A 26,327-nucleotide genomic window follows, 5' to 3' on the forward strand; every position below is an offset into this window, starting at 1 on the left:
GGTCCATAGGTGGAAGCTACCCGCTCAACTGTTTACTGTTCAGGTTACACAGGAGAACGTTTGTTGGTGCTTGTGACTGTGTTTTGAATTATTCAACTTTAAATTTGATTGTATATTGTAAATTGATGTATTCATTGATTGTTTTTCTTTGTATAAAGTACTTATTACCGGCAACCATTGTCCATTTGAATAAAACGTTGTCCTGGTGTTAATTTACTCCTATGTTGTTGTTCTTTTTTAATTCAAATTTTTATTCATTTATTTTGTTTGTTTTGCTGCGATAATTTTTTTTCTTTACCGGTAGCAGCACGTAAACATGTTCTGTTCAATTTGGCCTTCCCGCTATCCGTAGAAATATTAAATATAATGTATAAATGAGGCATATCCCCAAAACATCGTTTTTCTTTTTGTTAAAAGACGTTTAATAAATTTATATTTGTCTTTGTATGTATGTTTGAAATTTATTCTCTAATGAAGTAACTTTTTTGTTTATTACATGAAGAAATCGAAGAGTAGTTATGTTTTTAGGTTTCGTTTATTTGAAGTTTGGCCTTCCCAGTATCCGTAAAAAAATGTCTCCTCTCTAGCTACACCCCCACTGCCCCAGCTCGTGTCTCATCATTTAGGACCTTTCCCCACAAAATAAGGCAGTATGGCTTTCCAGTGTCAGCGGGATTGCTATATGAAAGAGGTAAAAACATTTTACAGGTGATATGTGAACGGTTAATTGTTTATCACAATGACGTTAGAGTGGTTAGTAGAGTTGCTAACGGCTGTCAAAAGTCGTGACAGGACTGTCTTGTATTATTATTAGCATTGGATCGGATGAGTTGCTGTTTACGTTTCTATATTTTTTATTTTTTATTTATTTTTTGTTCAAATGTAGTTTAAAGAAATGACTCATTGTGAAAGATGTTCAAAGTCGCCCTCATGGACCTATGATGTCACATTTCAAGTTTTACTACATGTTCGTGTTTTTTAATATACGAGTAAAGATTAGATAACATTTATTTGATGCACAATACAGTATTTCCGAGTTTTGGCATAAAGAATGTTTTTTTTAATGTATAAGAGATCAGAGGTGGTTCAAGGACTCACTCTTTGTATTTCAGTAGACGTAGTTGTAAAAGTACTAATTCAAATTGTGTGCAAGTTATTTAAAAAAAAAAAAGTGCTGACTAAATTTGAATGTACACAAGTACAAAAGTGAAAAGCACATCTAACTGTTACAGTCAGTTAAACACAATCATTTTGATAATTTCGCACGATGGAGAAAACCTCAGCAAAAACTCTCAACCACAACTGATGACATCTTTCCAAAAGGTCTTTTATTACATATTTTATCTGCATAGGTGAAACAAAAGAAACACGCCTATATTTACAAATTATTAAGTCCAAATATCTGCTTCAAATGTAGTAAAGGTAAAAAGTACAGTTTGTGAAATTTCAACTTCATACAAAGACTATGTACTTAATTTCCCAACACCGCAATAGACAACATTACATAATCTTTTGCAGGTGCACATTTTAATTTCATGACTTCCTCAGTTTGTCACAACTGTAGCTTCTTGCTGCCCTGCGGAGCTCAAGCAGGAAATCGGTGGAAAGAAAGAAACCATGAATGGATTCACTGTGAAGCTGCAAGACACCATCTTATTTCCTGAGGGAGGCGGCCAGGTATATGGGGGGGGGGGGGGGGGGGGGGGGGGGGGGGGGGGAGGCGCCGCAGTAAAACAGGCCAAAATACAAGCAAATTATTTTCCACTTGGAGCTTTATATTGTTTCACCGCTTTCTCCACCAGCCAGATGATCACGGGCTGATAGCGGACATCCCCGTTTTGAGGGTGACCCGACAGGGCCAAGACGCCGCTCACTTCGTGGCCTCACCCCTGGAGGTGGGTCAGGAGGTGCGAGTGAAGGTGGACTGGGAGAGAAGGTTTGACCACATGCAGCAACATTCAGGTGAGCCTCACAAAGAATCTCCCAGTTCAAATATTTACACTAATGGCTGTTTTTTTTTTTTTTTCCTTACCCCTTTTAGCGCAACATCTGATCACAGCCTTGGCAGAAAATATGCTTGGATACATGACCACATCTTGGTATAGTCACAACTTCTAAAGTGGATTTGTGGCTTGAATTCCTGTTGAGAAATATTAAACCTGGTTGTACTGTGTACTGTATTTTCTATAAATATTATTTCTACCTTTGAGTACACTCACACAGGGGCTGTTGGCACGCCCCGACACTCACGCAGATGTGCTGATTTCACATGCAGCCTAGCAAGTATTTGCATCATTATATAGCGCAGGAACACTATGCTGCATATATAAAATGAAACCACTTGTCACAATTCTGCCTGTACTCACCCGCATCCTTGTTTTTTAGGGAGCTTGGGCGTCAGAGAAGCACCATTGAACTGGACACCCCGTCTGTTAAAGCAGCTCAAGTACAAGCACTGGAGGAAGCTGCGAATGAGAAGATCAGAGCTCACATCCCTGTCAATGTTAAGTTACTTTATAATGACAGCCCTGAGTTGGAAAAGGTGCGTCTATGTCAGTGCTTGATTGAATATTTTGAGCATCTTCAATTTAATATCAAAAGTTGTCTAATTGATTAAGGCTTTTGTGCTTAGGCCAAATTGTGTCTCAGTAAATTTTGCTTTGGTGGCATCTTGATACCAAAGCACCTAATGTTGGACTGAGGGGAAGAGCTTGATGAAAGCAACCACCCCCAGCTTCTATTAGTTCTATTAGACGGTGCATTAATTTTCAGGTAATCCAGATCTTGGTGGAATTAGTCTTAAAAATAATGAAGTAAAATTTGCTGCCAATACAATATTTAAAATAGCATAGCTAACCTCAAACCCCCCCACCGATTTTGGATTTTTTTTTATCTGGATATCATTGAGTGCTTATCTGTGTCATGCGTGTACTATGCAGGTGAGGAGTCGAGGACTGCCAGACGACCACGCGTGGCCTATTCGAATTGTTGATATTGAGGGAGTCGACACCAACATGTGTTGTGGAACACACGTGGCGAATCTCAGTCACTTGCAGGTACCTAAAAATACATTTGCCTTTATTCCCATTTGCTTAGAACTCTACGGTTTTAGATTGTTAGCGTAACTTCCAGCATTTTTTTTTTTTTTAGGTAGTTAAGCTGCTGGGGACAGAGAAAGGGAAGAAAAACAAAACTAACCTGATATTCCTGGCGGGAAACAGGGTGCTGAGATATGCAGAGAAGAGCTACAGTACCGAGCGTTCTTTGGTGGCTCTGCTCAAGTAAGATGGTCCAGAAAATAATTTGGCCATTTTTCCTGTAATAAGCTTTAAAAAGATTCTTTTTCCTAATTAGCAATGCCATGAACTGAGTTGTATTTTAATGTGCACATGGTCATGGAAATTAGAGTACTACTTAAATACAGTGACAAAGGATTGGTATGTTGTTACTTCACACCATCAATCATTTGTGTTAATAAAACCGCTTCTGTTGTCGCCAGAACTGGCCCCGATGATCACGTTGAGGCTGTGGACAAGTTGCAGAAGTCTATGAAGCTTGTGCAGAAAGTGAGAGTGCAGAATTTTTTTCTTTGTAGTCATTGTCATCATTTTTTATTGTTGAGACGTGTTAAAAAAAAAAATTGTTTGGGCAGACTAACTTGAGCTTACTTCGGGACATGGCCCTCCTCATCGCTCACAACTTTAAGAATGACCCGCACAGAGGGAACTTCTTGAGTTTGCATAAGTAAGAGATGCTTCTTTTCACATTACATTGTCAACTTTTCCTAAGCGTCAAAAAAAAAAAAAATCTCCTCTGAACCCACAGAAAAGAAGGGGACAATGAGTTCATGAACATCATTGTCAATGAAATAAACACGCAGGTAAGAATGGAAAACCATTTTAGTATTAGATGATTTGTTCATTTCTTTTGACTTTTTTCCCCCAGGAAACTTTGGTTTTCCTAACTGTCGGAGAGGAAAAGGGGCCAGGTTTGTTTCTGCTGGCTGGACCCAGCGAGCAAGTGACACAGATGGGACCACGGTAGGAAAAATAATAATGACCCAAGCTGCAGTATTCTTGTCCTCAAGTGCCAATTATCGGACAATATCCGTTTTAAAAATCCTCCCAGGTTGTTAGAGCTGCTTCAAGGGAAGGGAGCTGGAAAAAATGGCCGTTTCCAAGGCAAAGCGAACAGCCTGGCGAAAAGAGGGGAGGTGGAAGCGTTATTGCAACAACACTGCAACCAGCATAGCTCACAAGAAGAATAAATCCAGCCATGGATAGTTCATAGTTTATTAACAATTATAACACAGAAAAAACATGGTAACATGTTAAAATGTTTAGTTTGTAGCTCATCTTGATTATGATTAAGCCAATACCACAACGTTGGCTGATGTTCAATGTAAAACATCTTGATATTCCTAATTTAAGAAATGTAATAAATTTATAACTTTTTTTTTTTTAAGTGTTGTGCTTTTAATGTTTATAGAACCCCTGGAGTGCTCCCAGTGTTTGTGTGGAAAGGTTTATCACCATTCCTGGTTAGTCAATCACAGTTGTGTGTGTGGCAAAATGTGTAAATAGTGCAACAAGTAAGCATCCCTTCCCATTCACAATTGTTTTCTTCTTAAAAACTACAAGCGATTAAAAAGACGGCGATTGTTTGGCGGTACTGCATTTTGATCCTTTTGACATTGCCATCGTCCTCGACTGGTCGACTGCATCTTGTCCGCTGTACACTATTTTAGTGGCTTCACTATTTTCATTGAGATGTAGTTCTGGAAAATGCAAAAGAAATGGAATCATTTGACATCACTCAAACATTAAGCACAAAGCCCTCTCGGGATATACTGCTTGAAAATAATGACATGAGGAATGTTTTTTTTTTTTTTATATTTAAGATAATCTACCAATAAAACAGGCAAATTGGACTTGGCAAGATTTCTTAGCTTTAAAAATGTGTTAAATATAGTGTATATCACCTACAACTTTAAAATTACACTATTTCAAAATAAACATTCATAACCACTAATAAATTCCTAAACACTCATATCTTGAGATTTTTTCTAAAATGTGAAATGCTCCTGCAAAAAACAGTTTTCATTCATCATAAGGCGCTGTAATGCTGCACGGCTCCTGCAGAGTGCAGGAAGACAAGCATTGCAGATACATTTTTTTTTCCAAGCTATTTTTTATTATGACCATGTTGATTTGCTTGATAGTGCAACAGCAAACGATGTTAATTCAATTTGGCATTTTTTTTTTTTTTTTTTTTTAAATATGAAATTAACCACATTTTGACATGCGTGAGTGATGCTATTTTGCCTTACGATATTTGATCTTGGTTAGATTTGAGTTTTTGCAGCGTTAGTACCAATAATATGTTGGATGCTACACCTACAAGAGTGATAACGCTTACCGGCAGAGAGTACAGCAAGATGGCGAGGAAGAGGATGACAATGGTGAGAATGATGAGACCAACAAAGAGACAGCGGAACCGTCGCCACACAATGAACTTCATGGTCTTGCATGGGTTTGTAAACCAAAAGAAGGATGTTTCAGGGCGCCTGTTGGTCAGAGATGTTTTACAAAATGGCATCTACTAAAGAATAGAAAGGTTTATATGAAGGCTCCTACTTGGGAGGGTCCAGTTTTGGGTTCATGTTGGGTTCATCCCTGCCTTTTCCTGCCGGTTTTTCATCCACATCTGCCTCGCTCACAATTTCCAAAGTCATCTCTACTTTGCCCTGTGGACGCATAGCAACAGCTCAGAGACTCTTATCTCATTATTAGCTGATCGAGCCCAATTTGGTCCATCCTCACCCCGAGGGACTTGACCCCATTCTGCTCAATAGAACACGGCCACCAGCCTCTCACTGACTTCTGGGTAAACAGACACTTGGCAGCTTCAGGCTTGTGTGGCACGTCCGTGTCCACGTCATCCATCATGGACAGTGTACACTTCTCTGGTGTCTTTGCAGGAGGAATCAAGTTGTGCAAATAGAGCTCCAGCGTTCCTGGGATCCAAGCAACAACACATTGGGGAATTAGTTGACTGGCAGAGTTTCTCAAGCTTTACTGTAGGCCGCGGCATACGTCTAATATATGCTTATATACTACTTTACTTGCATTTCACACTAACTCACTGTACAATCTGTAATAAATAGTTACATTGTAATAACATGTAATAACATATGCTATTCTAATGCAAACAGAATGTTTGCTAAAGTGGACACGTCTCACCAAGATAATCATCCAGTGAGAATTTGTCATTGTCCCATATTTGGATACTCAGCTTGGGTGGGATTCTGAACTCAGTTTTGTCCAGGCTCCAAAAGTGCTCCTGTTGAAACAAACCGCTTGTGACTGTCAGTTGGATATTCCAGCACAATTTTTTCCCCCCTCCCACATTTGTACATTTGCTTTGAGAACCACTTGGTCTTAACTCCAGAGGTTTATAAACTGACAAGGAGTGGTGCTCACCTTCTTGGAGACGAGGCAGAGTTGTTCCGCGGGAAGGTAGTCAAACTCAAAGACGAACCTCCAGTTGAAGTTGCCGTCTCCGTCGAGAGACCTGTAATGAACGTCGGTCCTCTGCTTGTCTTCCTCCATTCCTGGCATCCAACTACAACAGATCAGCATTGTGTTAAAAAATTGATTGGGGTTGGGATTATTTTTTTTATGTGGGAAGAAGGTAAAGCAGAATGACCCTTTGATGTAAATGTCGCTCATGTGTTCTCCGGTGAGGCTGGTCTCATCCAGAGTCACATCTGTCGTGTTCCAAATAACAACGCGAAGAAAATGCCTGAAATGAACCAAAACAATGAAATTAAGCTGACATCAGCATTGGTGGCGTGATTGGTGAGCGAAAAGGACGTTTTAGGTATGCTCACTTCTTGGCCTTGCGTGGCGTGATATCAAAGGGAGGCCCGGGCGCACCCATGCTTTTGGGGAACACGTCCACCCACATTTGAAGCCTTCCCTATACTCGCACAGTTTTATTATTAGAATAAGCCGCTTAAAAAAGTTAAAAGTGCAAGTGCGTGTATGACAATGTGGACACACCTGGGACAGATTGGGCTGAAAGCTGCTGTACAGTGTTCTGGTCTCCACATGCTCAGGCACCAGTCCCTGTGTTCGCAGGATGTGCAGACACAGACGCTCAGTAGCTGGACCCAAGTGTTCATGAATCTCCTTTTTGCCCTCTGGAAGGGGGAACGAGTCATGCAGTGTTCCAATTGTAATTTGAGACCCCAAAAAAAAAAAACAATGATGGCTTCAAGTGCAGCACGTCAAATTTGGATTAATTCGCATGAACTCAAGAGAAGAACTGACCAAACTGAGCCAGAGTGTATTCTTTTCCATTATAGGTGAGCGAATTGCCGTTGTCCTCGCTCCTGGGTTTGGAAAAGCCTTTTAGACGAGCGAGGTTCTCCAAGATCTCGGATGGTTTCAGCTGGTCCCGCCACTGGTTGATTCCAGAACTGACAGCAAATAAATAATTAAAAAAAAAAATCTGAAAAGACTATATGCATGTGCACGACATTAACGTTAGCCGTCCCGATTTCAGGTTGTTTGAACGTTATGCGTTTGTCAAGAACAGATCCTGTTTCACAAAACTTGCTATGGATAGGATAAATTCTGTCAGGGATAGAGAAGCGACTTGCTAGGTGACAATTTTCCAATTGGCTAGCCATCAGCAAGAGAATAATATTTTTACAAAATTTGTAAAGCTGAAACTATCAATTTTTGTCCGAATGATATCCGAAACAAAGTAGGAAAAGAAGGACGAGCAAATGTCACTAATCGGCCTGGACACAGTTGCCTTACGTGCAGTAGGTTTGCGGCAGGCCGCAGTAGGAGTTGTAACGGGACAGGAAGCGGTTCTCCAGGTCGATCACCGTCTCCCCGACTTTCTCGTCACGACTCAGGAGGTCGTAGTCATAAACGGAGATTTTCAGGTCCTTGTCTTGGGGTAGGAAACATGTCATCTCAAACATCCTATGACAAAAAGCAAAAAAAAAAAAATTGCATTTATCTTTGAGCCGCGTGTTAATTACGAATCCCTCGATTGAATTATCTACCTTCCAAAGACTGGGTTGGTTGTATTGGGCAGGTACTGGTCTCTGTCATCTATTGTTTTCTTTCCCAGGGATATCTTCATATATGGGTCACACTACAGGAAAGTGAAAAGTTCAACACATTGAGTAGACTGTTCTAAAAATTTATTTTATTGCCACTTCATCCTTACTCTGCCGTTATTGTCTTTCGGCTGCAGATCGATGGCCCGAACCACATAAATCCTGACCAGACACTCCTGCGGACCACTATCTGGCAGCTCTCGGAATTGCCGGGGAGGACGCGTGACACTGGGGTCATCTGGCAACGGGTACACTTTAAACGAGCCCTGCAGACACAAAAAAACACAAATACCAACTCACGGTTTACGAGTTCCATTTTTTTTTAAATTTTTTTTTTTAAAATATACATGTGATTGTGTCAAAGCACCTTGAACTCCCCGACGACACTCGGGTCATCATCACCATCCTCGTTCTTGCCTCGTTGCAGTTTGAAAGTGCTGCAGAAGTCTGTCAGCCCTTTGAATTGTGGAATGTCTTCTAGTTCACAGTCGTACACCTGAAAAGACAAAGCTCATGAAATCACCAAGAAGACTAAGACAGTCTAGTTCAAGAAGTATTACACCATTTACACTAGGTGTGGGCAAACTACGGCCCGGGGGCCACATGCGGCCCTTTAAACATTTTAATCCGGCCCGCCGAACTTAAATAAAAAAAAAAAATCAAATGAATAAACCTTGTCAATGCTTTATTCTCTGAATGCTCTGGTGTGTCAAAGACATTTTGTTGTAACACTTTTGTTTATTTTCATTTAAAATTAAATTTGGTTTTTTTTTCTCCGATGCGGTGAGGTTACCAAAACACTCAATCCATCTGCTCCTGGTCCGGCCCCTCTGTCAAATTTTAGAACCCATTGTGGCCTGCCAATCAAAAAGTTAGCCCACCCCTGATTTATATAATTGCTTACAGTGGTGTTGAACTGCTTTTATCGAGAATATTTTGCCCCAAATAACTAGAAACGCCACAACTTGCATGCATATGATAACGCGTTATCTTACTTTGAGGGTGTCATATCCTTTCTTGAGATAAGGGCCACATTTCTCATTCTCTCCCACTGAAACGTAGAATTTACTCCACCAATCCACCGTCTGCTTTTCCTAAGAAACGGATTACGCACAAATTTTTACAATCAATCCATTCTCAGTTTGAAAAGAAATCAATGGACAGTTACGTACCTTCTCTATGCGCTGTGCATACGGCATACATGATGCAAATGGGATTAAAAAGAATAGAAAGATAGTCATTTATATTATTAAAACACATTTTTATCAAATGACAAATATTGTAGTGGCAGTGAATTGTTGTGAAAATGAGGACTGACAAAGCCCTCAGTGTACAAGGCCACTAGGGGGCCTACAACAACGCATTTGTATCACAGCACATTGGCACATTGACCACCAACCGTAGACCAGTCATGTTGCTCAAGACCTTTTTTTTTTTGTCAACGAAATGCATGACTTCAACATGAGCATTCAATTTGGATATTTGGATTTTTTTTTTTCATTTTGCTACTGATACAAATGTCAAAGCCTGGTTGTGTGCTCCAGGCCAATGTCACGCAAACTCCCCTCCAGTGAAAAGCTGCATTAGTTTGCTGTGCTCATTAAATGCAATTATAAACGATCAATAATCTCCTGCACAGATTAGAGCTGTGGTTTATGCGCTTTCCAGTGTCATTAGTGTCCAGCTTTGTGACAGAGCAACAAAAGCAACAACGTGCATCCATACATACAACGTAGGAGGTAGGGGGAGTCATTTTGTTGACAGCAGCTGACATGCTGCACGTAAACTGCAAGCCAGAGTGACACCACTTGTCAAATTTGACTCCACGGGTCAAATTCTGACTTTTTAGTCAAAGGTTTCGTGTGATTAAAACATCTGATGAAATAGTCTTCATATCAGTTACCTGAGTTTCTAACAGTAATCTCGTTTCTTCCATATTGATGGAGATGTGTCTGGAAGGAGTCGCTGCCATGAGGGCCACTGCAAGAGCACAAAAACAAATTTTAACATTTGGGACTCGGTATGCTACAACTTGTAAAAGACACGATTCCACTTTGACTTGGCATTCATGACCGATGATTTTTTTTGGCACAGTAAACTCATTCTGTCGAGATGCTCAGTCACCGGAGTGATTTCGTGTCCTTACTCTTTGAAGCCATTGCTCCCTCGGCCGTGATGACATATGGGTCGCAACGGAAGCGCTCCAGAGAGGTGATGGTGCACTGACCCACCACCGGTTTCCTGCCAAATGGCCGGTGGTCGATCACCTTCAGCACGATGGGAGGCGTGTACATCTCATCCTTTGGGAGAAGCTGGAGGGTTGATGGGAAAGAGACATTAAACACGTTGGTACCTGCAACGGTTGCGGCAACGCTTGAACAAACACTGGTAAATTAAAAACAGGTTTTGTTCTTGTTGACTTGAGAAAAAAAAATGTGATATGCCCAACTTAAATTCTGACCTAAATCAAAGATTTTATTTTATTTTTTTAAAGAATACGGCTTGTGCCAGCAGATGTCAAAAGACAGTACACTCAAACAAGATGGTGTTTTATTGCTTTCCTGAATAGTAGCGAGAATGCCATCACTGAATCTGTGTGTGCCGCTTTGATTTATTAAAAAATAAATTAAAAAAAAGATTTTGAACAGTCGTGGGCAAACTACGGCCCGGGGGCCACATGCGGCCCATTAAATATTTCAATCCGGTCCACCGAACCTGAAAAAAAATGAAATGAGTAAACCTTGTTCATGTTTTAGTTTCTAAATACTGTGTTTTTTTCAAAGACATATATATTGTTGTAATGCTTTTGATCACTTTCATCGAAAATTAAATGTATTTTTTTTTCTCCGATGATGTGAGGTTACCAAAACACTCCATCCATCTGCTCCTGGTCCGGCCTCTCTGTCAAATTTTAGAACCCACCCTGTTTTAGAATCTACTTTGTTTTAAATGTGCATAGCTTTTTTTTTTTTTATTTTTTTTTTTTATTTAAATCAGCTGCAATTAACCCAACTCCACAAGTTTTGACAATGCCGCTGGATTGATTAAAATGAGCTCAGGAGCCGGGCGTTAAAGGAAACATGCCCATTTCAACACAATCTGTGGTTGTACGTTACCACTTTGATGAAGAGCACCGAGCTGGGAAAGTTGGGGCTTTTTTTCATGTTCCTGATGACCGTCGATTCCACCCTCTGCCCGCCGCACTCCACCACCAGGCTGGGAGAGGACACCGTGGCCAGCTGATAGGGCTTCATGTTCCTCAGACCCCATGCCAGAATCTGCGCGTGGCAATTATAAATGAGCATTCAGAGACCTCGCGATTAAAGTTGTCGGACGACCAAACGAAAGGTGTTACTACCTCCACGGCAGTGAGCTGCACAACAGGTCGGATGCCCTGCGGAACCATGTAGAGGTTCTCTGCCCTCTTTGGGGGAACAAGAGGAAGATCTGACTCTCCTGACTGTAGAGAAGAAGGTAATGGAGTAAAGAAGCGTTAGATGATCCTGGAATAAAATGTCATTTAATTTATTATCTGCAAGTTGGCAAAAATTGAAAATGAATCAATTTTAGCTTGCAGACCTTATCTTTGAGGATAAGTTCAGCGGCCACGAGTGCCTCCCCTTCCTCGCGTCCCCTCTGCATGATAGGGTGCCATAGCAGTTTGGGCATCTGATCCATGTTGGGATTCAACTTCACCATTGGAGCGCAAACGCATCGACCCAGCAGCTCATCCTTGCCCTGGACAGTGATTATCTCGTCAGTGGAGGAATATTTTTTCCCCCCCCCCCTCAGACTGGATTTACGAAATGACTCCCTTTGTGTAGCGTTACCACTTGGTCATGGTCGTAGAACTCGATGACAACATCCGGGGGATGTTGCGCAAGAGCCTGCGGGTCCCCGTGAATTTCCACATGGTTGAAAATGAGGGTTTGGTCCCAAGTTGGGTTTAACGTTGCACGCAGCTTCTCGGTTGTCTTACTTAGATGCAGGAAGGAGACGTGGGCATAGGGATCTGTCAAGCAAAATAAAAAAAATAAATAAAATCAATAAAAAGAGTTTCTATTTTGGCCAAAGTTTGCATGAATATATTTCACCAAAAGGTGCCAACATACCAGAAAAACTGTCTTTGTCCATTGATGTCATGTTTCTTGCTTGATAGACATAAACACGCAGGTGATACATACATGACCCTAAAGGGGGAAGGAGGGGACAATCACTTGAACATGCTGTGAGCAGTCAGTTCTATTTATGCCTACATTCATCACTCACTGTCTAACGAGCAAGACACAGTGGGTGTGTTAGCGCCAAACATTTTGGTGACATCGCCCTTGGAGCTTTTCTCCTTCTCCTCCGTATCAACACCCTGTGAAGTAAATCAACATCCAATTCAAAGACTGCGGAGGGAAAACGCCACTTCCCATTTAATACATGAGTAAATATTTAAAACTAGAACTGGTTCATGTTTTCCGACTTCCTCTTATTCCACAAGTGTAGATCTCTGTCAGGTGTGTAGTGAAGCGACTGCTGATTTGTACCCACCAAAGCACCCTCCAGTTTGAAGATGGCCGACGCTCCTAAGCGGTCTTCCGGCGCCATTTTTCTCCTCCATCGCCTCCGACGAAACGTGTCTGACGACCGTTCCTTCCTGTGGAACTTCCAGCCGATCAGCGAAGAGAATTCCCAACCCTCCGGATCCCCGTGGTCCCGCTTCTGCGCACAAAGCGACATGCTGTTCGAAACATTCACCTCAGAAATATGAAAAATCAGTGATGCTGACCTCTACGGTTGCACCTGTGGGAAGTGCGGCTCTTCTGCGAGGTCGCACCACGCGTCGTCTACGGTGGACATGGTACACTTTCTCTGCCGGCACCCACGACCGAGGCTTGTCATCTGGGGGAATGGTCAGTCCATATTCCCACCCTGTGGAAAACATTTTTCCCTTTAGTTTATCGGCAGGGCCAGTCAGGTTTTATCAGCTGGCCTAAACACAATAAAAATGTTCATTTTTTGCTCCATGAATTTGTGTTATTCAATTTGTTTTTTTCTATTCTTCTTTTTTTAATCCGATCAGATTTCAGCCTATGTGTTGCTATGTTAATCTGCTCTGCTCCATGGCTTCAGAATTAGCATTTCTGGCCAATGTAACTTAAACTATAATAGCAAGCCAAGTTCAACTTGAAATATACAAAGCAACGTACACTCATAAATTAAAAAAAATAAAATAAAAAAATATTAGGGTGTGTAATATTTATTTGATAATACTCCAGACGACAACGGTGCCAGTTATTAACAGTGGCAGAATTAATTTGCACGACCCAACCCGGTGGATTCACGACAGCACCTTGATCATCCACAGCTCTGTTGTCATCAACCGTCCACTCGTCCTCCCACGCCCATCCAGGCGGACAATCAAACTCCCCGGGATTTCGACTCTTCTCGCCATTCTGCGTGACAAGACATTTTATTGACGAGAAGAAAATCACCTATGTTCATGCTTGCGAGTGCAATTCTTTGCATGTCTACGTTCTTCTCACCACGTCGGTGAAGGGCTCGGAGGCCGCTTTCCACTCTCCACCAGGGAAGCGGGTCTCATTTTGGAAAACCTCATCCATGAATTCAGTGTGTCCCGCGTCCGCCTCCGTTAAGAGACTTCAACCCAAAAAGCCAAAATTAAGTACACAGTTAGCATATGACACCAAAAACGGAATCCAATTCAAAACAGCTTGAAGGAAGAAAGGTTTGCGTGTACTGAGATAAAGCTATTTACATGTTGAGTGACTAAACCCGCAGCCACATTTCAGCCAGAACGTGATCACAAGTTCATTTTCTTTATGACCTGATATTCAAAAGTCGCCACATCGGTAAAGTTGAGTATTCACACATCAAGACAAAAAGAGTTATAAGTAACCCTTTCACCTCCCCGGCAGGACTTAGTATTTTCTCAATAAATCTCCGTCTGTGGCACAAGAGGAATGTCAACACAAGAGGCCGACTCATTTCCGCTGCAGAGCATTACAAATAACCATCCTGAAAGCATTCATAAGCAGTGTAACTTTTTTTTTTTTCTCCGCTTTTATGGAGGACAAATGCCTGCCGGCTGAGTGGTCCGTCGTTGCACTCACGCTTTCTCCGGGTCTATAAACCAGTCCGACTCCCACTCCCATCCTCGGGGGGGCATGAAGTACTCCTTTTTCAGCTTGAGGTTGCCTGTTACGTCAGAGAATTTATGGCGTCCCACCAGTCCTGTGGTTCCCCACTTTCCAAACATACTGGCTTGGTTCTCGTACTGCAAACACCAAAAGTCAGTTTCAAACTGCGGACTTGCTGCAGGACTCATAATAAAAACAAAGTGAACAATGTCCTTTCCGCCTGCTGCATTCTCTGCGCGCCAAGCTTGTGCCTGACGTTGACATTTATTTGATTTAACCTACCAGCTCTGCAAACACACTGAAGGTCCCCTCGGAGAAGGAGTTGAACTTTTTTTCATGTGCAGACAAACCCAGCCACATGTTGACTCGGATCTGAACAGGCACTTTCAAGCCTCTGTTTTTATCCATGGGGTACTGAAAGGAACAAGACAAGCCGCTCAGACTTGCAACGACAGGATCGATATTTTGACCGTAATCTGTACCTTTAAAAAGACGGTATGCGTTTTGCCACAGTGCTGCCCACAAGCATGCTCGCTGTAAGTGGAGTAGAGGATTTGGTGAGCTGGTATGCGGCTGTAAGCCACCCTCCTCTCACCGCGTAGCATCCAGATGATCACGTCGGGCATGCTGTTCTGGGGCTGAAGTTAACAAATCATCTTAGAGTGGAGAATCACGCATATGACGCGACAAACGCAAGTTCCCAACCACTTGGAAATAAGCATTACCAAACAAATATTCTAATTAGATTCTCAGCATTTGTGCTTTCACCTCTTCCGCAAGCGTTGCGAGTTTCTCCGCCCATGACTCGATGTCGGCCAGCGTGTCGGCGATGTCTTGGGCCTCCTCTCTCATGCGTCTGGCTGCCTGCGTGATGCTCTTCAAGCCACTGTCTCGCAGATTCTTGAGTTGGAAGTCCAAGGACGTCAGGTTGGAGCGGCCCTCCAGCTCCGGCGTCGGCAAACTGGAGAACGTAGACAATGTGGGACCAAACCTTCTTCACAATCTAATGTGATTTCTCTCCTTCACTTACGTTTCCAAGTCTTCAATCAGCTGACTGAGCAACTTCACCCACACGCCAGACAGCTGGTTGTCGGGTGCTTTAGCCAAGACAGCCGTTCTGAAGACCTCCAGGTTAGATTTCTATAACAAGGAACCAAATACTAATACTAATACTAATACTAATATTCCCTTTATTAGTCCCACAATGGGGAAATTCGAGATTCGAACCCAGGCCTCCTGGGGAGACTGGGTCCTGAACGCGGCGCCTTAGACCACTCGGCCATCCTGGCAGCCAGAGATTCGAACCCAGTCCTCCTGGGGAGACTGGGTCCTGAACACGGCGCCTTAGACCACTCGGCCATCCTGGCAGCCTGCCTTGGTGAGCTATTGTCACAAAAACAGGAATGTTTGATTGGAGAATAAAATGCGGCATTACCAAGCGGCGATGGATGTAAAGGATGATATTGGTAGTGTCCATGCGGTGGCTGATGTCCTCCCAAAATGAGGTGACCACGACTACTGGCTTGGTGCCCGCCCACGGCAGGTAATAGTAGTGGTTACCTTGAAACAGAACCAGCTGTTAATAAAACATCGTGAAGTGAGCAATCATCCAAATTGTGGCTCACTCACCATCAAACACGGCGCAACTATACTGAGTGGTGGAGGCCAGCGGTTTGCAGGTGGTGTCCAGCTTGTTGCCATAGTTACCGATGCTGACCTCAAATTGAATTGGCTCGCCTGGTTCCTGGATCATGGAAGCGCTGTGGAAGACTGCACAGAGGCAGTACTTCCGTCTCCTCTGGTACTTCTAACGTAAGAAATGAAAATAGCAAAAAAAGTTAAATCTATCATTTTCTAATATTGTATTTTCGCCACGAAGACTGAGAATTACCTGTACGACCAAGATGTCATCACTAGGGATGCTGTCAACTGCTTTGTCCACTTTGCCCTCCAACTTAGTAGACATTTGGACCAGGACCCTTCCCCTGTAGGCCACGCCTTCACCCTGTACAAAAGCATGGCATTGTTGAGAATTTTAATTCAATTTCAACTCATTTTCTGTCATACGTTTCATAGTTCTCATCGACAGGATACATTTCCCCCATGAAAAGGTGAATCTCAATATTCAGCAGCTTGCCAAATAAATTGCAAAATTGTGGACGACACCAAAATGAGGTAATTCTGTCTAAAACGGTTGCACAACAGTGCGTTGGTCACCATTACCTTTCCCAAATTCAGGTCTTCATAAGGATCGGGTAGTCCAGTGAACTCTCGGGGGCTGCCATAGAGATTGATGTAGCAGGGCCCGAAAACAGGCAGGAAACCAACCTCCGACTCTCCCGTTCCGGCTTCATGTACATACAAACACAACTTAGACTTGAATGTTACGGTGCAGAATAGAAAGCTTGTTAGTAGGTAGAGAAAAGCTTGGTGGTAAGCAATGTAAGCAGCGTTTGATCAGGCAGGTGTGATGGAGGACAAGACTGCACATCGGGGGGGGGGAATCATGTTTGACAACGAAAGCACAAAAAAGGCACTGTGACACAGCATTTGAATTACGGAGACTCAACGAACATAGCGGATGAACTGCAATATATACTGAGCAATTAGCCTGCACAATATTAAAAGCACACGTGCAACACAGCAAAAGAGAGAACAGGTGAACCTTCATATGACGACAATTCCGCATTTGCTGCATGTTCCTCTATTTCCGGAAAAAGACAAGAATGAAGGCGCCATTTAGAAGTCGGGAGGAATATTATTATTATTATTATTATTTACAGATTTGCATTTCCCCTAGCGGAAAATCATTAACATTGCTTCAAGTGAGATGGGGGGGGGGGGGGGGAAAGCACTGGATTTAAAAAAAAAAAAAAAAAAAGAAAAAAAAAAAAAAAAAAAGGAAAAAAGAATCATTACACACACACACACACCTTCTATTTCGCCCCCAGATGAGGCGATTTTGGCCAGGTTGAGGTATGTGGCGCCAACAGCATCATTCCCAGTCACGCGATCCCTGCAGTCACACATAACTCACATTCATTAACACACAGCTCAGCGCACACATTCATGTGGCAAGATAAACTCATGCATGTGAGTGAGAGCGTGTAAAGCCTATAATGTTTTTACCAGGTTTTTTTTTTTGTATAAAAAAAAAAATCATCGTTTGGTAGATCTGCAATCACCAGCCACAATATTAAACAAACCACTCCCACATTATCTTTAAGGTTAATTTGAGTGATGTCATTAAATAATGTGAGCTGCAAGTTTGCTGGTTTATTTAATAGGAAAAAAAAAAAGCTTCTCATTCACGTGTAGTAGACAGCAAAGTATTTCGGGCAGCTTTCACCAGCAAATCAGTCAAACGGTTTTCTCGCACTTCCTCTTGCACCTATTTCCCTCCTGCCTTATCAGACATTGTTCGCTCAGGAGTGCATGGTGATGAAAATGAGCAGGAAGACGTTGCCAACAGGATTACAGAGTTTGTTATTGTGAGGGAAGGGAGGGGCCAGCACAGTCTGACTCATAGGCCACATAATTCTCATATGGCTGGTGATGGAGCGCACCCGTGCACTGGAAAGGAAAGCTGAGCACATGGCAGAAATGGTGCATGCTGAAATGTGGCAGTTCATTTGCGACTTACCAATCAAAGACTGTCAGTTTGACACGCTCGCACATGGAGGGGAACTACAACGGAAAACATTCTTTCGTCATGACGTACTTTGGTACAAGAAGTACAATTCATTACCTTGACTTGAAGATTCAACACTTGGTTCCATTCGGGATTGGCGTTCCTCTCGATGATCTGAGTACACAGCTGCATGGACAAGAGGAGTCATGAGTGTCTTCTCACGGTACCCGGCGTATAAATAGAATGCCGTTTCAAAAAACCTTTTTGCCGGCAAAACGGGCCTCTATGAAAGGATCCACCAGGTTCTTCTTATTTTCATTTCCACCAAAGACCTCCTTCAGTGACTGGATGAAGGCATCATCCACTAAAATAGACAATCCACCGTGAGTCCGTCTTCTTTTGGCTTAAATCCAACAGCTTTCATCCAGGTGTCTCTTACTTTGTGGTATGTCTTCCGCCCGAAACACCTTCAGCGATAACGTGGCCCATCGTAACGTGACACCAGCTGGAAGCAGCAGGTTGCTTTCTATGTCATCTTGGTCATCATTGGATTCCCTCTTCTCCGACTGTGTGAGAAAAGGGCCAACATTTATTTACGCGACAAAAAGGAAAGATAGTACAAGCTCTTTCTTTCTTACCGGCTGCTCGTCGCCGATCCCGACCACGAAAAGGCTAACCTTCAGGTATCCTTTTGCTCCAGAGCTGGAGTCATCCGGATCATTCAGGAGCAGCCACTTTCTCATGACACAGTGGCCTGCAGTTTGAGATAATGCATATCGTCTGATTGGCTGCTCGTGTTTGGGAAAACATGGCGGTTGCACTCCGTTGCAAACATGAAATCCAACAACAACATTCTTAAAGGAATACCTCTGTGCAAAAGTCCACATTTGTGTACACTTTACGACAGACTTCTTGAATTGTACTTTAATAAATTGCCATACATTACAGCATTTTGACTTCAAAGTGTAGGTAAACAGCTTACCTGCTTCATCATACACGTAGCCAACGTCAAGCTGTGTGAGAAGACGAAAACAGATGAGCAAGACTACTCACAGACAGGCACCAAACAACTTCTAAACAAATTCTTATAAATTCAGAATGGTACCTTAAATTCTCCCATGAGACTGTCAGCCCTCAGGGAGTAGGAATTGTAAACCTGTAGGGAGGATCAAAAAAAAAAAAATATATATATATATATATATATATTATATTATATATTATATATATTTTTTTGTTTAAATCACCTTCCAAAGTAGGCAACGCTCATTTCAATCTACTCACCCGAAAACTGATGTTCTGTTCAAACAGGTCTGATGGAAGCATGTGGACATTATAGAAAAACATCTGTTAAAAAGCAAAATGTGTTCAATATTTGAAACCCGTTCAGGTGGATTAGGGGAGAAGAAAAAAAAAAAAAAAGAAATAAAACTCGGAGTACCTCGTCGAAGAAGGGGTTGTTTCCTCGCTTAATCCTTGTCCGGTGGGTCTGGCCGCACACCTGGACCTTGACCACCGGCTTGATGTTGTTGCCTGGCAACTGACGGGCCTCGATGATACGGATGCGGATCTGAGAACCGGACATCGGAAAATGTGGGTGGACTTAGCATCCAAGAAGAAAGTGTGTTCAAGGTTAATTTTATTGTTCTGCCTGTCAATATATGTCACAAGCACAGATGCATTTCCTCAGGCGACATCTTGAAAAGCTGTCAGGAGCTTAATCAACTCAAATGACAACCAATCCACAATGAAGCCAGACCACAAATTGTCATCGTTTTAAATCTCAATTCGCAGTCACACTTACCTGGAAGTCCTGCGGTTTGTTGACAAGCCGGTGTCGATTCTGCGACCTTGCGATCCGCCTGCGGAGACTAGCGGACAGCCCGGGGTTGGAGGGGCTGGCTGCCGAACCACTCGGAGCCCCATCAGGTACCATCTCGTCACCTTGCTCTCCGCCGCCTGAATGTTAAGACATGAAGGCGACACACATTTTGGTGTTGCCCTTGAAATCGAGGATTGCGTATGAACGTACCCGAATCCACGGTGGAGTCACCATCAGGGGATTGGTCTGCATTTGCATTTGGAGGAGGATCGTAGCCAATGACGAGGTTCATGGTCGCCTGCAAAAGGGAACGTTCATCTTTTTATGTTCTTCAAACGTCTGCAACATCGCGAGATGTACTTACACCAATATTGTGGCCATTCTCATCAAGCAAATGCACATTTTTGGCCGGTTGGGATCGAAGTTGGCCAGAGGCAAGATCTCTCAAAGGAATTCTTGTTGAGCCGATGAATCTACCAGGAAAAAAAAAAATACTTTGTGACACCTCTGCACTGATTTCCTGTGTCAAGTCAACTCCATAAATGTACGCCGCCCCCCCTTCGTAGCCATTAAATGATGTACATGTGCTCAAAAGACGTCATTCACAACAAGCGGCACGATGGAGGTCACCACCCAGAGCTAACAAGCCCTGCCTGCAGAGGCAAACAAACGCAGAAACAGAAGCCAAGCACTCACAAAGCAGCGAGTAAACAACATTTAGCACATTTAATCGACAATTTCAACAACCAAGCAGAGTTGAGCAACTTGACTCGAAAAGAGTCAAGAGCGATTCTGCATTCTAAGTTGCTGTCGACTTGAGATGCATTTTAAGGCACGTCACGGAGAAATTGAGGTTTTGTTTTTAAGTACAGCAATTTATATGAGAAATGAATACAAATTCAGTCTGGAGTAGTGAATCTCAGTCACTGAACATCAAAAGCCAAAATGGAGTCTTGACTCCCATTATATGTGGCCAGTGACAACACACTTCACGATCCAAAACATAAAAAAAACAATTTCAACATTCAGCCAGTTTTGGATTCATCCATTTTTGCAAAATATAGAATCCCTAAAATAGTGAGCAAGAGAAACCCATAAAATAGCTTCTCATTGGAGCAATTTCTTCCATTTACCCCCAAATGGATAATTTGTGTCAATTGCTGAGAGGTGATGCAATTCTTTAAAGCATCCCTTAGAAATGATCCTTCAGCTAATTAAATAATATAAAAATGACAACGCATCATAAAAGCCCCTAATCTACACAAAAACATACACTTTTGTATTCTTCGTGAGGGATGCCAACAGCTGCGCATGTTCCAGCTGCGGCCAAACAGCTGGACAAGGCCTTTTTTTGGGGTAGACAGAGTGTTGCGGTTTTGGCCGCACTTTGCGTCCCTCATCAAGAGGGACGCTGATTTGTGTGAGTGACTCCACAGGCCTGGTATGTTTGCTCAGACGCGCGAGTGTCCGACGATATTTTAATGGCAAAGCCGCCCATTGAAAGTCAAGCTAACATTTCGGATGTTTCCCCAAGTCAAGAAGGTGGCCTTGGATATCTTCTATCTTCTCTTCCTATGTTGCTTTCCGACTAAAACGGATTGCATCACAGAGTAGGCCTGTTTAGTTAATAGCCGATAAGTAACGACGGTGATCTGATGATCTTCAGTGCTAGGTTGAACCATGGCTGAATTGTTTTCCGAGCAAACCATGCATTTAAATCTTTTCACAAGTTTCAGGAGTGTCGCTAGGGGCACAGTCATGACCAAAGAGAAAAGAGCCTTCACCAAAGGTTTTCCCACAAATTTCCGGCTGCTCTGTGTGTCATCGATGGAAGATTCACGGAAAGTTGGCGTCACTTTTGACACAGAGCGGAAGCAGGCTATTTCTAGGTAGAGCCGGTACAAGAGGAAAAAGGCGCTAATCAGTGATGGGTGAAGAGAATTTTTGTCGCACAATCATTAAAAGGAGTCAACCCCAAAATATTTGCAATAAAATGTTCTATGCGGCGTCATGAGTCTAAAAACGTCATTCTGACTAATTTTGCGTTTGTAAAATTTGAGTTAAGCAGCAAAATCCAGTTTTTAAGCCATCTCAGGCGGCCATTTTGTCACTTCCGACCAATGAGAATGACATCAGTTGCTCAGGGCTCAAGTAATGACCAATCACGTCTGACCTGTTTTCTGAAGCTGAGCCACGATTGGCCATTAACTGTGATATCATTTTTGGTCGACATCAAGATGCAAAAGGGCCGCCCACTGAGATGTACAAAAACGGGCGGATTTTACTTCTTAAATCATATTCCACAAACGCAATAAATATCCAAATTCCGTGCTTCGACTAGTGGGCCTGCATGGAACGTTTTCATGTACGGAACATTTTTGGGTTGACTTCCCCTTTAAAAAGAAATCACTGCGTTGATGGAAATGATTAATAAAGCTTCTGTCATTTATGAATAAATGTTCCCATCAAACTAATTTCGCCATTCTTCAACATTTTTTTTTTTACTAGTGTGAACAGTGACCTTAACCTAGCAGGGTCATCACTGAAGGAATCTGCCAATCACATGATTCCATCACAACAGTGCTGCTTCTAATTTGGAAAATCTAATCAGTCCAGAGGGCAATGATTGGTGTGTCCCCTCCCCTTTTTTGGGTTGCCATACCAATGCAGATTAAACACAAAAACAGTCTGGAAAACTACTCAGGGGAGAGGGGGGGAAAGCCCTGTGCTATGACTGCGTACATCTTTGGGGAGTGTGTCAGACAAGCCAGTGGAAAACTTTGCTCAACGTGGACTCATGCAGTGGAGACATTTGGAAATGCTCCTCCCACATTTACGACTGTCACACACAAGGAGGGGGGGGATTTTACATTTGGTAAAAAAAAGTCATGCAAAGAAACATACAGAGGAAAAAAAAAAAACAAGAAATCTGTTCATAAACTCAAGAGTTGCACAGCAGTAATTAGTGAGCCAGAGGAAACATTCTTTGAGGCTGCTCCGAATTAGTCCCATATGCGACTGTACAGTTTCAACTCCAACCACAAGCTGTTCTGGAGCAACTACACACTTCTTCTTGCACAGTCCCGAACATTAACATGGCATGATTGAACTAGAATCCTGGAGAGAATTTGCCCCATCCCCGCTGGCTGAGAGCACAAACAGCGATTCATCCGTCCATTGTTGCCCAATCAGGATCAGTCGTCCCACACGACTCGGCAAGTCTCGGCATGGTAAGCAGGGTGTGAGGGGGCAGGGGCAACCAACAAAACACTTTTTTTTCTACTTATCTCAGAAGCCACATAGATTTGTACAATCAATTCAGTCAGTTGCCTCAATTTATAGACTTTTTTTGGGGGCTGTTCATCCCAGGAGGTGATTCTATCGTAACGACCCCCTCGCACAAAGTCAGAGGCCAAAACAGGGAGCCAAATCTCTGGAGTCGGGGTTATACGCAACTTACTTATCTTTCCCAAAGGTCTCGGAGTCTTTCACAATCACATCAATATGGGAGTTGGGTTCGAGCGCGGCTCCGTTCAGGTTAAACTCAAGGACCTTGGAGGGAAAATTAAGCAAGCGTCAGCTACGGTAAAGAAAGACTGCAGTGAGTCTCTTCATATAAAATGTAACCATAATTGTTATTAAAAGGAAAAAAAAAGGGGGACGGGGGCTTGTAGCGGCGAGTCTGCCAAACAGTGATCAGGTTTTATCCAATAATATGATTCAAACATTTAAAATTGTAAATATAAAGTCATACTCTTTAGAGATGCTGAATTTAAAATCTATTAAATGTGTGCAAATTGCTACAAATATGTTCCGCTAATCCAATTTGGCTTGCTCAGAACAGCCAATCAGAGGAGGTAAAATTGCTCATGTTTTATTGGTCGAGCTAGCAAGGCCAATTTGAAATTCACTGCAAATAGCTTAAATTGCATTGACAGATTTGAGTCACATGGCAACAGATAGAGGCTACGATTTGATTGGACAAAGAAATAAATGAATGTTAAAAAAAAAAAAAAAAAATCCACTATATCAAAGCAGGGTATTATTGGACAAACATTTACCTCGTTCCACACCGGATTCACCTCACTATCAACAACATTCGTTTTTTTCTTTTCATCTGAAAAGGAAAAATAAACCAGTGAGCTGCATTTTTGTCTATAAGGGGAAGCAAAAAAAAACAAAAGACAAGCAGTCACACCTGTAGGCTATAGGTGACTGCTGAACTGACATTTTCAGTGATTGAAGCCATTTTGCCCGCGGTCACCATTTGTTTTACTATGAAAGCTGTGACCCAACTTGAAAGCCATGTATCACTTGTCTCATCCCGACCCTGCATTCTTTTTCCTGTCTGACATCCAACTGGGAATGTTTGGACATGTTGGGACTGATTGCTGGAGTTTATCCTTAGATGACATAGTATCTTTTGAAAACTTTTAAATTAATTGAAGCACAGGTTACAAAAAAAAAGTAGATATCACAGCACGAATGACATTGAAGACAGAATAATTTGATGTTTTCTAATTGTTTACTTTTTAATCCTGCCTGCACTTCTCTTTTGTTTTAATAACTTGTAGCAATAATTAAAGAGCCTTACCTCTAAACACCACTGTCGTGATTGGATCAGGACTTCCAACCTTCTTTTTTGGCAGACCTGAAGCTGATTCTACCAAAATCCGCAACATGATGATCCAGAGTGGAAAGAAAGGAAAAAAGTAACAAACGGTGGTTAGTGAGAGAAATGGTTAATCCTTGGAGAAATAATCCACCCTGTCATCTTCGCAGACGCGTCCGGGACGCAGACAAAAGTTGATTTCAAGTGTAGCGTTGGGAAGTGGAAATGAGGGCGGACCACGGGCGTGTAATTATCCTGAGTGGGGACAGATCGTGGGCAGCTGCTGACCTCCTACGAGGCCATTGACACTGACATGAATTTAAACTAGCAAATACGTAATCGGGGAAGTTTTAATTTCGTAAAATATTAATTTTGTAAAACCGACTTTGGGCAGCACTAAACAAAAATTAACTACAAACCTTCACTTTCATTCCCCTCCACCCCAACAAGTTTGAACGAATATATTTTACTTTGTCTCTATCTAGTGGCCACATGGATCTACTACACCGTCAACCCACGAGTACTGTACCGTGGATCTCGATCTTTTTGTGTACGGTTAAAATAAAAAATCAGTTCAAAAGGTGGATATTAATTTAAATACAAAGTACAATACCTTCCATTGCACTTTTAACACCGATTTATACCCGCCAACCACCTCCTGTTGGTGTCTACATTCATTTCATTGCAAGGTGGCAAATTATATACACTTGGTTCCAGCTGCCTGGTCACGTGATTGCTCTCGTGCCTATTATTTGCGTTTGTAATGTTGATCTAGAACACATGATAAACTAATAATAATTATTATCATCATCATAATTATTATATTATAAACGTTTTTAAGAGTTTTTGCTAAAAAAAATCACATCTACTATTATGTACATAATATGATTTATAAGGCACATTTCAAGCGACCCAAGCACAAAAAAATTAATGTGGGAATTTAAGTGTGTGTTGAAGTTAATGACTGTGAGTATGTGTGTTTGTGTAAGAGATGCAAAATGTACACAGAGCAGATGAATAACTAGAAAAGATAACTAAATAAATACAAATGTAGCATGTCCACCTCATCATCACATATATGGACGAAGACAAATTCACAGTTTCTTCAAACCAAGTGCCGTTATGCTTTCAAATATTACACATTAGTGTTAAATTATGTTACAAGACCAGTTTTTGTAAGATGTGCATTGGGTGTGTTTCCTGATATACTTGTGAGATTGTTTTTGCTGTTAATAGTTGTTTTAAGCCTAGGTAGAAATGGTATACAGTGCACAAGTTATGTGTAGTATTTTTATTTAATTTTTTTATGTGGTATTTGTGGGTTAAAAAAAAAATCACATTGATGGTGCGATACCTTACTTCTCCACTCGAGGGCGCCAAATCTCTTTAAACCCGAATCCACAGTTTCAACTTCCATGCACTGCCACTTTGTAACTTATTGTAGGGTTTGCTTCATGAGGTCACGTCATTTTAACTCTCTAAAAAAATGCATCCCACCAGTCATTCCATTTGCCGAGTGGATGAAAGTGCAATTCACCTGAAGTAGATTCAGAAGTATTCATCACAAAATGTCACAAAGGGAAATTAAGAGCTGCCATTTGTGGCCTATGTTGCAGATACTATACTGTGATAAACACATACAAATTAAAAACTTTGTTGTTCAAATGACATTACAGGAAAAGGTGGGGAAAAAAAACACAAACACGTAGCCCACATAAATAAAAAGCAACCGGTCCACTTACTTACATTTACCAAACATTAATCACGTCGGCCCATCCCTAACCTCCCACACTGCTGCTTTCCTGGTCTGCAGCCTCATCACCTACCATACCGACTGCTGCAATTCTCTTCTGTTTGGTCTCCCATCACTCACTCCACAAATTACAGCTTCTCCAGAACTCTTCCATCTGTGTTATCACCAGAATCCCCTCCATCCACCACATCACTCCCGTACTGCGGCCTTGCCGCTGGCTCGC

At 42.2% G+C, this 26,327-nt stretch overlaps 2 protein-coding genes across 6 annotated transcripts; one reads left to right on the forward strand and one right to left on the reverse strand.

Moving 5' to 3' along the window:
• The first annotated feature begins 573 nt into the window (after positions 1–573).
• Positions 574–4,464, forward strand: aarsd1 (alanyl-tRNA synthetase domain containing 1). Its single transcript, XM_088284355.1, has 12 exons — positions 574–691; positions 1,549–1,677; positions 1,803–1,962; positions 2,042–2,099; positions 2,386–2,542; positions 2,940–3,056; positions 3,151–3,281; positions 3,500–3,566; positions 3,653–3,744; positions 3,826–3,880; positions 3,946–4,040; positions 4,129–4,464. Exons 1-12 carry the CDS (start codon positions 653–655, stop codon positions 4,265–4,267), a joined length of 1,239 nt encoding a protein of 412 aa, XP_088140481.1. The 5' UTR covers positions 574–652; the 3' UTR covers positions 4,268–4,464.
• Positions 4,279–25,054, reverse strand: LOC148317234 (myoferlin-like). 5 transcript variants are annotated; one of them, XM_088284344.1, is made up of 56 exons: positions 24,965–25,054; positions 24,334–24,402; positions 23,801–23,856; positions 23,200–23,291; positions 20,104–20,212; positions 19,950–20,037; positions 19,722–19,876; positions 19,359–19,487; positions 19,202–19,264; positions 19,026–19,076; positions 18,903–18,933; positions 18,559–18,674; positions 18,360–18,486; positions 18,181–18,284; positions 18,038–18,106; positions 17,933–17,976; positions 17,223–17,305; positions 16,955–16,993; positions 16,513–16,637; positions 16,181–16,294; positions 15,919–16,096; positions 15,725–15,849; positions 15,320–15,429; positions 15,058–15,250; positions 14,772–14,927; positions 14,572–14,703; positions 14,263–14,426; positions 13,675–13,789; positions 13,482–13,584; positions 12,918–13,060; positions 12,680–12,850; positions 12,410–12,503; positions 12,253–12,330; positions 11,971–12,152; positions 11,720–11,878; positions 11,499–11,600; positions 11,257–11,418; positions 10,287–10,452; positions 10,044–10,120; positions 9,870–9,926; positions 9,313–9,324; positions 9,136–9,234; positions 8,508–8,636; positions 8,251–8,406; positions 8,084–8,175; positions 7,830–8,000; positions 7,335–7,483; positions 7,065–7,204; positions 6,893–6,981; positions 6,709–6,804; positions 6,483–6,624; positions 6,243–6,342; positions 5,823–6,016; positions 5,637–5,746; positions 5,419–5,566; positions 4,279–4,777 (listed from the first exon to the last, which is right to left on the reverse strand). In XM_088284344.1, exons 1-56 carry the CDS (start codon positions 24,969–24,971, stop codon positions 4,739–4,741), a joined length of 6,204 nt encoding a protein of 2,067 aa, XP_088140470.1. In that variant the 5' UTR covers positions 24,972–25,054; the 3' UTR covers positions 4,279–4,738. The 5 variants fall into 5 exon arrangements, with proteins under 5 accessions (XP_088140470.1, XP_088140469.1, XP_088140471.1 ...); XM_088284343.1 differs by lacking the exon at positions 24,965–25,054 and having other exon boundaries at positions 24,334–24,637; XM_088284345.1 differs by lacking the exons at positions 16,955–16,993; positions 24,965–25,054 and having other exon boundaries at positions 24,334–24,637.
• Positions 25,055–26,327: the final 1,273 nt, after the last annotated feature.

The sequence above is a fragment of the Idiotropiscis lumnitzeri genome, chromosome 20 (genome assembly GCF_059441095.1).
Source record: "Idiotropiscis lumnitzeri isolate Australia: NSW breed Sydney's pygmy pipehorse chromosome 20, RoL_Ilum_1.0, whole genome shotgun sequence".
NCBI lineage: Eukaryota > Metazoa > Chordata > Actinopteri > Syngnathiformes > Syngnathidae > Idiotropiscis > Idiotropiscis lumnitzeri.

Coding starts and splice junctions, on each gene's coding strand:
- aarsd1 (XM_088284355.1), top strand. CDS start 653: ATGGCTTTCCAGTGTCAGCGGGATTGCTATATGAAAGAG. Junction 3,057..3,150: donor CGAATCTCAGTCACTTGCAG/GTACCTAAAAAT, acceptor TTTTTTTTTTAG/GTAGTTAAGCTGCTGGGGAC. Junction 3,745..3,825: donor AACTTCTTGAGTTTGCATAA/GTAAGAGATGCT, acceptor CTGAACCCACAG/AAAAGAAGGGGACAATGAGT.
- LOC148317234 (XM_088284343.1), bottom strand. CDS start 24,421: ATGTTGCGGATTTTGGTAGAATCAGCTTCAGGTCTGCCAAAAAAGAAG. Junction 13,790..14,262: donor TTTATAGACCCGGAGAAAGC/GTGAGTGCAACG, acceptor TTTGGGTTGAAG/TCTCTTAACGGAGGCGGACG. Junction 7,205..7,334: donor ATACACTCTGGCTCAGTTTG/GTCAGTTCTTCT, acceptor TCCCCCTTCCAG/AGGGCAAAAAGGAGATTCAT.